Genomic DNA, 15,333 nt, shown 5'->3' with positions numbered 1-15,333 from the left:
GAGTAGTTGATCATTGGGGCTTATTCTTTATTGGGAAGAGTGGGCAGATATGTAAATGCAATAAAACCATAGTTGCATCACCCAGCTGCTTTATTACGTCACTGCGATGTAACACTTATTCCCTTTCCCCAAACTCCCACACCAAAAACGAAAATCGAAGAATAAACCAAATTAATTGCTGGATTGTTATCTTATACTGATGGTAGAATTAAAACCAGTCGTCCACTGCCTAAAGATAAAGATGTGGAACGCAAATCAATGAGGTAAATTAAAATTTATGTTGATGCATGCTTATGGTAGAAAAAATTAAAAGATGTATCAGATAGTTTCCTTTTGGTTGGAGTGGTCCATCGAGAGGACTGAATAGACTGATCTATTGAGCTTTTTATCCTTCCACAGACAGCGGGAGGGGTTTTGAACTCTACTTTGGATGAGATTTTTCTTCTTGTCCCTGGTGGGTGATTGCCCAAATATTTCTTTTTCCTTTTTGACCTTCTTCTTGCTGTTCTGGAAGAAGGTGGGAAAGTTGGGATTCGAAAACAGGTGGTTAGTTTTCTTCTTGGAGTTGATGTGGCTCCCCTTCTCCTTCTTCTTGGAACTGTGTTGGTGGGACACTTGATGCGTCTTTGAGTGTGGCTGGTGAGCAACTGCTATCCCTCCATGTCGCTGATCGTTTCGTGCACCTCCCGCTTAGCTTAGTTGTATTTGACTCGTTTCCGACCGCTGCTGGAAGGATCACGCTCTATGTACTCAGTCTTGATGATTTCTTTGAGACTTTTTTCACGCTTGACTTGTGGTGGCTTGGCTGCGGTTGAACTTGGATATCTTGGAATTGGAGGCCTTCTGCCTGCTCTTGGAGGCGCTTTTCTGGTGGCTTTTATCTGAGCTGATGTGTTTATTTTTGTTGATCTCCAGATTAAGTTCGATGAAGAGGCTCTCGTTGGTCTTCTTGAGCTGCTTGATGTAGGTCTTGGTGTTTTCCAGCAGGTCCACCTTCTCCCTCTCCAGTTCCTCCAGCTGGGTCTTGAGCGTGTCCGTGTAGAGCTTCAGTTGGTTTTCTATCTTCATAGTGGCAATCATACGCCTACGCGTTTCCTGATCTCAGTTTCTCCTTTTTGCAGGAGGTTTTCCAGTTTGGCATACTCCTCTTCGAGAGTGCGATGCTTGATGAACTCGAGACGGATGGATTCGAGTGCCTTGAGGTAGCTATCGAGGTGGGCAGTGGGGTCTGCTGTGCTGGGACGTTCGGGGAGGGCGATGGAGGTGCAGTCCTTGCAGATGGATCGGATTTTATCCAAAATATTTATGATCGTTATTTAGCCCATTTTATACTTTATAATTCACCCTCTGCCTGCCCTTCAATTCCACCGCTCGCCTGCAGGGCGGACGGGTGGGATATAATATTGGCAAGTAAATAGATTATTGGATGTAAGGAGGCACGGTAATAAAATTAATGCAAAGTGGCCTAATGAGATAATTATTATCAAAGGTTCAGCTCCACTTGGGGTAATACTGGCTGGAGACTGGCGGCAGGTCCACCTTCTCTAGGGAGTCGTCTTTCCACTCGCGTCGCCCCGTCCATTTGTTGGGGTATTCGCGGTCATAGTCCCTGTACTTGTGCGGGAAGTAAGGACTGTCGTCCAGATTGCTCTTCTATAGGAATTACGGCCGGACTGAGTGAGGATTGAACTTTTATTTAACCTGAGGTCAGCTTATGTGATTTTACCGGTGACTGGAGGAGCGTGCGCGAGGAGGAGAGGCAGGGAGGAGTCTGCTGGGTGAGTTTTGGGTCGAAGAGGGTGGTATTCAACGGGAAGGCCTCTTTGTCGACTGGTTCCACGTGTCTTGCGAGGGGATGATACCAGTCGATGATGCGTTTCTGCTTGTTTCCGAAGCGGTCGATTTCCTCCTCGTGGCGCTGCCTGATCAGCGACTTCTAGTAGTACCGGATGGTGGGATTGGCACCCGGGATGTCGTATGTGTACAAAGAACGCATAAATAAATATAATCTCAGTGTTTACAATGTATAAGCCATCCTTCAAGCACCCTAAATGCCAAATGACCACCTCTTGTCGATAATAACACGACCAAATGCGCTGAACATATGCATACATCCGATAAGGCGTAAATTTGGTTCCTTCGAATGACTGTAATAATAAACTAGAGTATTCTAGTGAACGGTTAAGTAACTCCATATCCAAAGCTGATTGCGAATATGGTAGGATAATCAGTTAATAAGCGAAGATATGTGAGTTGGATATAATTAATTGAGTTGAAATGATGAAGCAGTTGACCAAGTCGGCCTTTGCCTCCTTCGCCTTCGCCAAGAAGCCCGTCCGCGTGGCTGTTACTGGTGCCGCAGGACAGATTTGCTACTCCCTCCTCTTCAGGATCGCCCACGGAGACATGCTCGGCTACGACCAGCCGTCATCCTTCACCTCATCGATATCCCTCAAGCCCAAAAGGCACTTAAGGGAGTCGCTATGGAGCTCGGAGACTGCGCCTTCCCCTCCTCCAAGGTATCGTCTGCACTGATGACCTCAAGGTGGGCTTCAGCGATGTGGAGGCTGCTCTCTTGGTAGGAGCCAAGCCCAGAGGAAAGGGACAGGAGCGTGGAGATCTTCTCAAGGACAATGCTAAGATCTTCATTCCTCAAGGCAAGGCCCTTAACGAATACGCCAGTCGCGACGTGCGCGTTCTCGTTGTTGGAAACCCTGCTAACACCAACGCCCTCATCACTGCCACCCACGCCAAGGACCTCCCCAAGAAGAACTTCGCAGCCATGACCCGCCTTGACCACGATAGGGCTGTCTGGCAGGTTGCTGAGAAGACCGGTTCAGCTGTCGCTGACATCGCCAAGGTTGTTGTGTGGGGAAACCACTCTCCCACTATGTCTCCCGATCTTGCCTGGGCCACAGTCAAGGGAAAGCCTGCTCTTGATTTGGTCGGTGAGGAATGGTACACCAAGACCTTCATCCCCCGCGTCCAGAAGAGAGGAGCTGAGATCATCGAGAACAGAGGACTTTCTAGCGCTGCCAGCGCTGGTAACGCTGCTCTTGAGCACATGAGGAGCTGGTTCCTCGGCCATAACACGATTGGGTCTCCTTCGGTATTTGGTCAAACGGAAACACTTATCAAGTTCCTGAGGGTCTGTTCTACAGTTTCCCAGTGACCGTCGAAACAAGGAGTGGAGCGTCGTCAACGGACTTAACATCACTCCCGCCCAGAGGACTAGACTCACTGCCACTGCTAACGAGCTTTTGGAGGAGCGCAAGGCCATTGAGAACTTGCTTAAGCTAGAATGATTTGTCGATTAGTGAAGATTTCCAATCAAACTTTCACCCAATTAACACCCATACATGCCATACCCAAACTCAAGAGGGAGTAATTGTGCAGTGTGGTGTATGTGCGCGAGGATAGATAGAGGGTGGAGGAATATTTGGGGCGTATGGATATTGTTTTAATGAATTGAGAATAGAATTTATTATGGAAGACGCGCTGGAAAGGGCCTCCAACGAGCATAGGAGTATATTCTATGCATCTCAGCTGAAGGCCATGGATGTTTCGCAGAATATTAGGGCCATGGGCCACAAGTTCACCGAGAATGAGGTCAAGACGGCCACCACCGAAACTTTCAACCACTTCGCCATGCTCGAAAAGATCTACCAGGAAGCTAACCTTCCGCATCTCTACCAGCTCTGCAAGACCATCGCCCAGAACTATAACTCACTCATCGCCATTCTCCTCGAGCGCACTGCCAAATTAGCGCTAACGCAGATAACCAAAAATGCCAATAACGAGAAAACGGAGGATAGCGTGGGGAAGGCGGAAGAGGGCATGCCCAGTCTCACTAACGTGCTGAAATAAGCGAAAAAGAATAAACTAGGCGGGATTCCGCTTTTTAATTAGAATTACGGAAGGTACCTCGAAGACCACCGCATTTTGGAACAAATAAAAATGGAAAAGGGCAAAAGAATCCATCGGAACAGAATGGAATTGCTCAGATAATCTATATTTTAGGAGCTTAATCACAAGACTGACGTTGAGTAATTCCCTGCAAAAAACGACGAAATCACCAACTACATCTTAAAGTCTAAGGACAAGAACAGCATCTTTAACTATGTCTCCTATGAGCCTTAGCTGCAGGAGATTTTGGCATTTTTCCAGAACAGCAGAGCGAAGCTAACGACTTCCTAGCTCGAAAAGTAGGCAAAGTCAACCAAGTCGAGGCACTTTCTCCTTCTCCGACTTCCAGAGGAAATCCAACTCAAAAACTTCAACTTCAAAAACTCATCATCGATAAGTTCAAGGAGTTCATCGAAAAGTACAAGAAGAAGGAGCAGGAGATGGAAAAATACTTAGCAGAAAAAGAAGCCTATTTCAAATAACTAGAAGAGAAATACTTCAAAATGCAATAGTCAGCGGTTCAGACTGACCTCAATCTTGATGAATATCTCAGAACTTACGAGGAAAAGCTAAAGGAAACTGAACTCAAATGCCAAGCTCTTGAAAATATGAAAAGAGAATAACTGAACAACAACGAGAGATAAGGCCACTTGATCCACGAGCTTGCCTTAAGGGATAACCAAATAGAGAAGCTAAACTTTAGGATGGTCGAACAATAGGCTTCCATTGAATATGTGAAGAGACTGCTACGCTAATAGAAGACCAAGAAGTCATGCAGCGTAAAAGAGGACCCCCAGAAGAGCCAAAAGACACTGCTAGACTGCAGTGAGAAGGAAAAGGAAAAGAGCATTTAGGCAAAGTAGAGCAACTAAGCGGCAGAGGCCGTCAACGAAGACATCCTCAACCTCAATTCCAGCCATCAAATTAGAAAAAGTAGCTACATGAGTAACTCCTGGAGGAGAAAGCAATCAAACGATGGAATTTCATACATGAGCTTCAACGATCTCGACAAGGACAGCAAGGACCACGATACCATAGCCAAAGCAGACAAGAAGAAATACGTTCGCTACAATGTCGACAGCAAATTTACGACCCATAAAAAGCTAATCATACTACTCTAAGCAGAAGGCCACTCAGTCAGCATAAAACTACGTGCAAACCGAATAGAGAATGGATGACTACATGGTGGGGAATCATTTGTCCATAGATAAGCTATAGAAAACCTAAGTGGGCATGAGGAAGAAGATTAGCATGATAAGCTAAACCGCAAGAAGATTAAGCCTACGCAGGCGAGCACACCAAAAACTCATCGAAGAATGTTGAGTTCAGTGTGGGTAAAAACTCATCATAGAGATTGGCCGAAGCGTCCAAAAGGCTGAAATAGAGAAACAACATAACTTCTCTCACCAAAATTAAAACGCTGGAGACTCATATCACAATGAACAATAGATGCGCAGAAATAGCAGAGAAAGACCGACGAAAATGGTGAAGAAATAGTCGGGAAGGCCAATCAGATAGGAAGTCTCCCCCAAAAAGGAAGAAGTCAAGGTCGATCGTCTCCACTTCTCCAAATAAGCTCATCAGCAGCTGCTCACAACTTCCACGAAGGCTCAAAGGAGGAGGCACAGCTGCATCACGATAGTGATCCATATGAGCCAATCGTTAAGCCTGCTGAGAAGAAGACCACTGGCTTACAAGATCTTCTAAGTAGTGAAGAAGAGGAAGAGGAGAAGTAAACGATTAAGAACACTGAACGCAGCTAAAAGATGTCTTCGATTTACTCCCACAAGAAGCTGTAGTTTTAGCTTATCGAAAAGCTCAACAAGGAACTCACCCGGATAAAGGCTGAAAAGCAATGCAGCCTCTAGCATGTCTACAGTCTCACCATCAATCCCCACCTCAGGCACAAGCAGACCAGGAGTGGCCTCGAGTGGAAAAACATCCGCTCCTCAGATTGGAGAGGCGATCGCAATTCCATCTAAATCAACTAGCAATATCTCCTGTAGATAAACGAAGTGAGCAAGGCAAAGAATAAGGCAGAACTGAATGCCCTGGACAGTCGTGATGTAATTAGGCACAGAACGCGAGAGCAGATAGGCCCATAGCCATGTTCGACGACCTAATCAAGACAACTGCGCCATAGAATCAGATAAAGAAGGAAAAGCTGAAGAATTGGAAGAAGAAGATCATCGCTAACTTGAAGTCATAAGTTATCTCTGAGAAATAGGCATAGCAAATAGCATTAGTAGTCAAATAGGCAACCTCCAAATAAGCAGCAAAAAAATAAGAAACTTCCAAATAATCAACCATCAAGGAACTAACGGCTAAGTAATCAATGGCTAAGGAATCAACCATAAAGTAATCATATGCCACTAAATAATCATCTTATAATCTCAACCAGCACCTAACTGTTATGCAGAGCTCTTATAGTCCCATCTCAAGCGCTACTCCCAACATCCGAAGCTCCCTAGAAGTGGAAGAACTACTATAGGGAAGGCCATTAAAGCGAGTGTCTGGATGTCTGAGAAAGGCTAAGCTCAAGACTTCCTGTGAGGAGAGCGTGGAAAGCAACGCGAAGATTGAAAGATTTGAGGACGCTATGACTGCTGACCTGGAGCTTAAGATCTAGGAACTGATTCGCCTGTAGGCTTGTCAGCCCACCTTCAGAGAAAAGTTTACGATCCTCCACAAGAAATGCAAGGAAGGCTCCATTTGCTCCCACATTAATAAGTACTTTGAGTCCATCATAAAGTACTATGAATAGAAAAAGAAGAGATCCAAACAGACCCTTGTCCTGCCGATTGAGCATATAGGAAGTAGAGTGGACACTGAGTAGAATACCTAAAAGGAAATAGACAGTCCCCAAAGAAGCTAGAGAACACAGGGAGTAGAGACCAGCAATCTCAGAAAGATTTGAATCTAAACAAAGGCAAAAATATTGTTTTAACCCGCAACAGGCTGAGCCAGTAGCTATTTTGCCAAACATTAAGGACCTGAAGCTGTTGCAGCCGAAACATCTAAATTTGTCAACTGATATGTACTTCTTATGAATAAAGCAATCAATCATTTTTTAATTCTATTTTTACCATTGACCTTGGTCATCTTGGCCTTGGGTTTGCCCACGTTGCGCTTTACTGCCAGCTTCACTTTCTTTTCTCCCTCTTGGCTTATGCCTTCTTCTTGGCCTTTCCCTGCGTTTGTTCTTGCTCTACCAGTCCTTGCCTTGCATCTTCTCCTTGATTTCCTCCTCTTTTCGGTCAGGTGCCTCCTCACTTTGAACATTTGCTTGTCAGACTTGTACATCTCCACTAGGTAGTCAGCCGGCCTCTCGTTCTTGATCTTCATCTCCTCCAGCTGCTTGAGGACGGTTTGTGTGTTCTGCAGTGCCACCTTGTAGGAGTGCACTTCTTTAGCTGTTTCGTCGAAGTCCTTCCCGAGCCTCTGTCTGCTGTTGAAACGATGAATTCGTAGACGTTCATTTTGGGTGGTTTGTATTCTACTTTGCGCTTGAGACAGCTTCGCTTGGTGTCACGCACCAGGTCCCTGCGCCTCAGCTTTCTCAGCAGTTCTGTTTTTTCGGCGATCTTGTCGCCCTGGTAGACCTCTCTCGTCGCACCTGCTCGCTAAAGTGTTTCACCATTCCAAAATTATAATTAAATACTATCCTCGCCGATAATAGCAGAGCGAAAAAATGATACAGAATCATGAATTTTTGCTAAAGGAAGTGCACTGTATAAGACCATTCCTGAGATAGCCTCTATAGTTTATTACCTCTCCTACAGTTATGCCCTATTCACCTTGGGTGCATTACCCGAAAATGAGGAAGTGGCCTGAAGATAGCTCAAATCCGTTGCTAGATGATGATGTTATGGTGGCGCTTCCTGCGAAAGTAGGATATGCATGCTGATCGCATCCAGCAAACATCTAGGCTCTGGCTTGTGAAGTGGTCTGCGAACGTACAATTTAGGTGGCCTTGTCTGCCTGTTCCTTCCTTGCCTGCGCTACGTAGAGGGTGCTGATGGCTGATTGAAGGTTGTACTCTGCAGTTCCCAGCTAGTCAGCAGCTTCCTTGTGCATTTTTTGGATTTGAGAGACTTCCTCATTGGCGTTGGCTAGTGCAGCATTGGTGAGTTCGTAAATGTCCTGAGCCGAGGTCAGGTTGGATTGAGCATTATCGTTGAGCATTCTTGCCAAATTGACTGCAGTGTAAGTTTAGAGACGATGGTAGCTGCTTGCTGTTGCTCGTTAGTGGCATTCTGGAGGTCTTGCTTTCGTGCAGAGAAACTGCTAAAAGCGATATTGTAGTCTTTTCTGGCATTGATGTTCGCATTGAGTGCAGTTTTTGCCACCTAGGAAGCCTGAAACGATGCAGTTTGCGCTTCTATGAATTCACTACTTACTGAGTTCAACACTTTTTGCATCTATTTTGCATTATTTTCGGCTTATATTGCGTATGATTCGGCAGAAGATGCATCTTTAACTGCATTTTTATATTTTGTAAAGGCTAATTCAACCATCTTTTGAGAATTAGACAGTATCTCTGCAGCTTTTGCCTGACTAGTAACTGCATTGTTTTTTTATTCTAGGGCATTCTTGCATTTAGACTAAGCTGAATTATACTGTTTGTTTGCTTAATCTTTGGCCAAAGCGGTCTTATTGAGTGTATCCTCTGCATAGTTTACATCATTTTGGGATTGATGGAGAGCCTTAACAGCGTCGAAGAGAACATTAGTGGCTGCGATTTGCTGGTCGTATACCTGCTGCAGGTTATACCTGATTGGGACGATGTTGGGTACTTCCGCGAAGGATAATCCCGTCGCTGTTTCTGGCTGGATGTTAAGGGTGAAATAAGAGTCAGCAGTCGTTCCCAGGCTGTCACAAGCAGAAGCAGAAAAGGTATAATAGCCTTCCTGGTCGACTGTGCCTGATACAATTCCGCTTGCGTTTCCTACCAGCCGGGGTGGAAGATTTATATAGCTCCAGGTATAGGGTTCTTGCCCGTTGATGGCCACCAAGGCTACGTAGACTTCTTCCCCCACTAGGAAGGTCAGGTACTGCGTTTTGCTGATAATTGCCAATTTTCCCTTGTTTTTGGCTGCTGGGTCGCTGATGCGCTGATCACTGCCATCGATAGGGCGGGCAACTCTGAGCACGATGTCTCTGTAGCCGTAGTCTACCACTGACTGGAAGTGGACCCTGACGGGAAAAGAGCCTATCTGGTCGGGGTAGCCTTGGATGGTGCCGTTGGGATCGGTTGTGAAGCAGGAGGGTACATTATCGAAGGAAAAGGTGGGGTTGCTCATGCCGATGACTCTGAGCTGAACGGTGTAGTATTGGCCGGTGAATGCGGTGGGCGGCAGGGGAGGAGTGAGGAAGTATGCGTTGGAGGAGCCCTGCGCGAGGCAGACAGCAACCAATAATCCAATTAGCTGTAATTTATACATAAATAATGTGAATCAAAATGCAGTACCCTTAACCGAACATTATAAACAAAAGCAGCGTCACTCTCCCTCCCAATCCCTTCCACTCCGCCCAAGAGTACTCGCAATATACAGGACTTGCGGATTATTTCTCTCGATTACATACTTTTCCAGTGAAATGCTTATATTGGAATATATAAGCATGGAGAGCATCGAAGATTTAGTAAGACAGATAGTTTCCTCCCCCCTCTTCAAAGACGAACTCCAAATACAGCTCAGACAGTGCATGGAGGTCAGGGACGAATCGTACCGGTAGTCCCCGGAGGCACTTACACTTCCCCAACTAGTCGAGGAGATCAATGGCTACATCACCGAAATCACAGAAATCGCCCTCGAGGAAGAAAACAGCAAAAATTATATCACCTTCATGAGGAAGAACGAGTAGCTGTATAGCGAACTAGAAAAACGAATATAAGCTCGCATACTGTCCTCCACATAGGAAACCACTCTCAAAATCGAGGCCATCAGTCTCAAACTCAATGAACTTGCCAAGACCGTCAGAAAGGGACCAAGCGAACAATACAAGCTCAAGGACTAAGGAAATTGATAACGCAAAGCATACTGGAAACTTCACGCATTCAAAATTCCCCTAAGGCTTCAAGCATACTCCGCCTGAAGCCGCAGATCAGCTTCGGAAAGACAGTAGCCTCTTCGGAAGAACTGTGCGAGATGAGTGACACCAACTCCAGTCTGTAAGCGGAGCTAGACAGGACCAAGTTCATGGAAATTGAAAAGGAGTGCAAGAGGTGCCTGCAGACGTGGTGGGTTAAAGTGGAAAACGCACTTGAAACATTCAAAAAGGAACAGTAGAAGCTTAGTGCGGCTTGCGAGGAGATGAGTCAGAAGGCATAGATGAAGTTGTAGGGCAATTTGTAATCCTTATGGAACGTTATCAGTGATTTGTGCTCGCGAATCAGCAAGTTCGAGTCTATGGAGCTTCTCTCCTCATGATCCATCTTCATATTACGCAACTAGTATTCAAATGATAAAGCCATCACTCTTCAATCAAAAGGTTCTTCCCCGATCTTTAGTCCTTGAACTTGTTGGTGATGATGAACTCATCCACTTCCTCGTAAGTCTTGGGAGTGATGATGTGCTTGTAGTGGATCTGGAAGGTCTCCTTTGTGTTGACTGAGTTTCCGGAGATGGTCATGATGCCCATCCCTGTCAGGTTGTAGGTAGCGTACACGCTGAAATACTCCGGCTAGTAGTACTTCTCGATGATGAAGTAGTTAACTCCGCCCACCGCCTCCACGAAGTTGGCCAGTCTGCCGCGGTAGTAGGGAGAAGACTCATTGACGAACTTGTTGTTGACTAAGGGCCAAATACGCTCGTACTGATGCATGTGGGAGCCGATGTAGAGATCGACGAGTCCCTTGCCCTTGTAGGGAGTGGAGAGCCACTCGTAGAGATCGGGCATATTCTTCATTGCATCCCTGCAGTGCGGATCGTCCTGCGAGCACATGACTGGATAGTGCGAAGCCATGATGGCAAACTCGTCGGGGAACTTCTCTCTGGCCTCGATGAGGTGCTGCTGGATGGAAGTCTTCATGACAGAGTAGTTCTGGGGGGAGCTATTGTTGTAGATTTCGAGGAAGGGGTCGAAGAAGACGAAGGTGGTGCGGTTGACGAATCTATAGGTCTGCACTCTCTCGTAGATGTGGTCGGCAGTGGAGAGGCGGCCGATGACGAAGCTGTTCTCGAAGAGGTACATGCTCTTAGGGAGTGTACTTTCGTGGTTGCCCACCGTCGTCAGGATCGGCCAGAATCTAGAAATCCTGCTAGTTTCGTTGAGGAACAGCAGGTACATCTGGCAGTTGTCCGTCTCCAGGTTGTAGCATAATCTCCGTTAAGAATCAGACCGTTGATGCGCCACTCGTTGCCACTTCCGCTCTCCCTCTCCTTCACTCGCTTCTGCAAAATGTAGTCCAAAGTGTCATTTAGAGGCTTGTAAGGCTTGACTAGGATTGGTCCCCAGTCAGAGATAACAGCAAACCGAAGGGGAAGCCCATTCTATATAATAAAAAAGCTACTATGGGATACTCGACTAAAAACTCCTCCGAAGGTTCATCCTCCAAGGAGGTAATGTATTTTGATCCGTAAATCCTGTATTTGAATTACTCGATTTCAGCGTCTTTGACGACATAGGCAAAGCACTTCTGCACAAAGGTGACAAACTCGACGGTTCCATTGTCGAATTTGGTCTCCACTTTGTTTTCAGTGCACCTGAACTTGTAGATGCTGGAGTGGTCGTAGATCTGGACGTAGCTGTAAGGACAGGAGACGTTGGTATTGAACATGAAGATCATGTCGATGGAGCGAGTGTCGATCTACTTTGCGTTGGGATTCCAGAACATGCGGGGATAGTAAGGCTGGCATTGCTGTAGTGCGAGCGGGAGGAGGCATAGCAGGAGCAAAGGAACTATCAGACGGTTGCTGCTCATCAATAACAGTGATATATATAGATTTTTTATAAGAACTAGAAAATCTACCTGCCATCTTACGCTACACTCGCCACCACTCCGAAACGCCACGCCCAAACTACCGATTTGCCGATTATCGCTAGATTAGTACACACAAAATCAAAAACGCTAAATATATATATATAGTCTTGTCACTTCTTGATTGAAGCTGGCTGCTTGTTCTTCTTTAAAAGAGCTTAGAAGTTAGGAGTCCTTTAGTTGATGTTTCCCTACTCGCTTATTTCGCTCTCGGGGCATTCCTTCATCTTCGCGAAGCACTTCTAAGTGCAGAAACTGTAGCAGTATATCTACTTGCACTAGATCTTGAAGACCTCAAGCAAGGAAGTGTAGTCGATCTGTGCGCCTATCTTCAAGCCTTTAATCAGCTTGAAGTATCTCTTGAGCACCCCACTCCCTGGCACAGAGTCTCAATATCCACACTCTATTTACGCCTTCTTATCTACTGATACTTGGCAGCCTGCTACAACTATTTTGGTAAGCCACTCCAAGGAAGCTTCTTAGTAGCTACGTAGATCAGCAAGTATCCCAAACTTTAAAGATCGTCCTTGGGGAATTGCTCCAGTCCATAGTGAGATGCAAGCGGACAGAACTTAATGGTGCCTATTTATCCGGTATAGATCTTGCGGGCCGTAACAACTGTTCGTTTGTAGGTGCTGGAGAGTCCAAAGTCGACGATGTAAATTTTGTGGGGGCTATTCTGATTGCCCATCAGTATGTTTTCGGGCTTTAGGTCGCGATGCACGAATCCCCTATCGTGGAGCTCCTTGAGCCTGAGGAGGCACTGGTAGGCGATGCGTTTGACGTCGACGAGGCATATGGAGGACTTGTCGACGATGTCCTGCAGGTTTTAGCCGAGGAGGGTCATGACCAGGCACCCGTTGTCGCGATCGTCGACCTTTATCCTTGCGAATCCGTCACTGTTCTCCATTTCGCTCATGATTTCACTCTAGCGGTGCATGAGAGCGTATGCGCTTTCGTCCTTGTTCTTCTTGATGACCTGGATGCTGGAAGTCTAAATGTTGAACACCTTGTAGACCTACCCGAAAGCGCCCTCCCCGATCTTGTCGATCACCTAGTACCCCTTTGGCAGGCTGTCCGTGGAGGCTTGGGTCCGATGGCAATAGTAGCTGTGGGGTTTCTTCATATATTGTTATTTTCTATAATCCTATGCTTCAGATTGACCTGTACGGGTGCAATTACTAATCACAGAGTTAAATTACTATCATTCTTCTCGTCGTCCTTGCGCTTCATGATCTCCTCCGACATGATACTCTAGTGGTCTTTCTCAATCACGCTATCGAATTTTTCCTATGCTGGAGGAAGCGGATTGTCGATGATGATAATCGGAGGCTCATCTACCTTTAACTGCTCATCTTCATCGTCGTTGTCGACCGTGACTAACTTCATCTCACCGTCTAATCGTCGTCGACGATCTTATCGTACTTGAGCACGACGTTGATGAAGACGTCTTCGAGTGAACTGTCAGTTATGGAGACGTTAGTGACACCAGTTGGCGCTCCACTCCGTGCATCTCGATGAAGATGTCAGAATCTTGAAGGTGATGGGTATCTTGAAGATACTGAGCCTCCCAACACCCTGCTCAGCGTTGAACCTGGGAACTTCTCCATCACAACTCTGCGATTTTCTTTAAGCCTGTCTTTATTGGCGTGACTCGCCCTCTGCCTCTTGGGAAACTATCTAACTGATAGAGCGCCGCAGTGCTGCCTAATTTTCGCGCTCATCTTCCAGATTGTTGTTCTGAGTTGACAAGTTGAGAGCATCTGGAGAATCAAAGTCTTCTCTTTGGCAATCAGAGATAGACTGAGTCTGAAGCCTTGTCCGTAGTCTTTTTTCAGTCTGAGCTGGTTGCCCACTGTTCTCAGTGTGCCACGGGTGATGATGCCGATCCTGTGGCACAAGCATCAGCTTCCTCCATCATGTGCGTTGTGAGGAAAAGAGATCGCTTGTCCTGGCATTTTGCAAGCACTTCCCATATTTGGCGGCGATTATCGGGGTCTAAGCCTGTTGAAGGCTCGTCTAAGAATACGATCTTAGGGTCTCCAACCAAGCTAATGGCAATTGAAAGTCTTCTCTTCATGCCGCCAGAAAGCGAAGAGGAGAGGAAGTACTTGAAGTTAGTAAGGTTTACTTACTAAATTGCTCGAGCCACTCTTTACTCAGTTAAGCTCCTGGAATGCCCTTGAGTCTGGCATAGAAGCGTAGATGCTCCTAAACAGTGAGCTGAGGCCAAAGAAGATCGAACTGGGGACATACGCCCATTTCGAGCTGCGCCTTACTTACGTTAGAATTAATGTCATATCCGCCTATCCAAGCGTTTCCGTAGTCGGGATTTATCATACCAGTCAGCATGTTGATCAGAGTTGTCTTTCCTGCTCCGTTAGGTCCCAACAGGCCAAACGTTTCCTTTTCTGCCACTCTCAGGTTAAAGCTTTTCACAGCAGCATATGGTCCCCTGTATCCCTGCTTTATGTATAGCTTTCTTAAGTTATTTATCACTAGCGGATAGTCTTCAGAATCTTACATTTTGGATATCGTTTCGCGCTACCTTTAGGACAAAGGGTCTTATCCCATATGCAAGTATTCTTTAATTCCTGATCCCTACCTGGCCTACTGTAAGAAGTTTTCTTTTTGCATGTGATGAAATTCCAGATAGCGATGAAGGGGAAAAGCGGATGCTGGCGGACTCCAAACTATTGAGGCAGAACTTCAAGCAGGTATGCCCCAAGAGGAAGAGGACGATGGCTCCCACGTACAGCGCAACGATGCAGTTTTTCATTTCGTCGCTAATCATCGAAAAGTCAGTGTAGCAGGTGGAGTCTGAGCAGTTGCTAAGCATCAGGTAAAAGAGGCGATTGAAGGAAAAGGGAGGAATGGCCTGGATCCACCCTGGAAACTAGTTTGGCACTTGATAGACGCCGATACTGAGCGTGGAGCCGATCATCATGGTCCAAATGGCGAAGATGTAGCCGACGATGTTGGCGCTCCGGCCTTGTCGAGGAGGGTCTGTAGAAAGGCAGCGAGTCCAATTTGGGCAAAAATCCACCCCAGCGCGACTACCACCAGCAGGGCGGGCGAGGTGTCTGTGAAGAAGTTAGTCTCCAGGACGTAAGCTCCGAGTAGAAAGAAGATGAGGTTGGTGACGAGGGCGAGGAGGAAGTTGAAGAGAGCGTAGATCAGCCAATAGGAGCTTATCTTCATCCGTTCATCTTCATCATTTGCACCAGCTTCTCTTCCTTCTACAGCACCAGCCCATACAGCATCACTGGGAAAAGCAGGCTCAGAGCAAGAGGAAAGATAAGAGCAGATACTGTGTTGATGAGGGAATCGACAAGAGAGGCAGTGCCTTTGTTCTCCCGCATGGCGATCCACCCGCTCTGTACAGTCACTCCAGTCAACACTTATATGTACTTTTAGGAGACGTAGTCTTGGAGAGTGAGCAATCC

The 15,333-nt window shown here is 46.4% G+C and overlaps 1 protein-coding gene and 1 pseudogene across 1 annotated transcript; one reads left to right on the top strand and one right to left on the bottom strand.

Moving 5' to 3' along the window:
• The first annotated feature begins 759 nt into the window (after window positions 1-759).
• LOC116244996 (uncharacterized) lies at window positions 760-3,305 on the top strand (annotated as a pseudogene).
• A 7,285-nt stretch (window positions 3,306-10,590) lies between these two features.
• Window positions 10,591-11,196, bottom strand: LOC116244994 (uncharacterized). The gene has a single exon (XM_031616760.1). It carries the CDS (start codon window positions 11,194-11,196, stop codon window positions 10,591-10,593), a length of 606 nt encoding a protein of 201 aa, XP_031472620.1.
• Between the last annotated feature and the right edge of the window lie 4,137 nt (window positions 11,197-15,333).

The sequence above is a fragment of the Nymphaea colorata genome, unplaced genomic scaffold, assembly GCF_008831285.2.
Source record: "Nymphaea colorata isolate Beijing-Zhang1983 unplaced genomic scaffold, ASM883128v2 scaffold0439, whole genome shotgun sequence".
NCBI lineage: Eukaryota > Viridiplantae > Streptophyta > Magnoliopsida > Nymphaeales > Nymphaeaceae > Nymphaea > Nymphaea colorata.
Note: the sequence above shows the minus strand (reverse complement) of the source record. Positions and strands in the feature narration are given on the sequence as shown.

What these genes read in the sequence shown, in the direction of transcription:
- LOC116244994 (XM_031616760.1), bottom strand. Translation starts at nt 11,196, where the DNA reads ATGTACCTGCTGTTCCTCAACGAAACTAGCAGGATTTCTAGATTCTGG.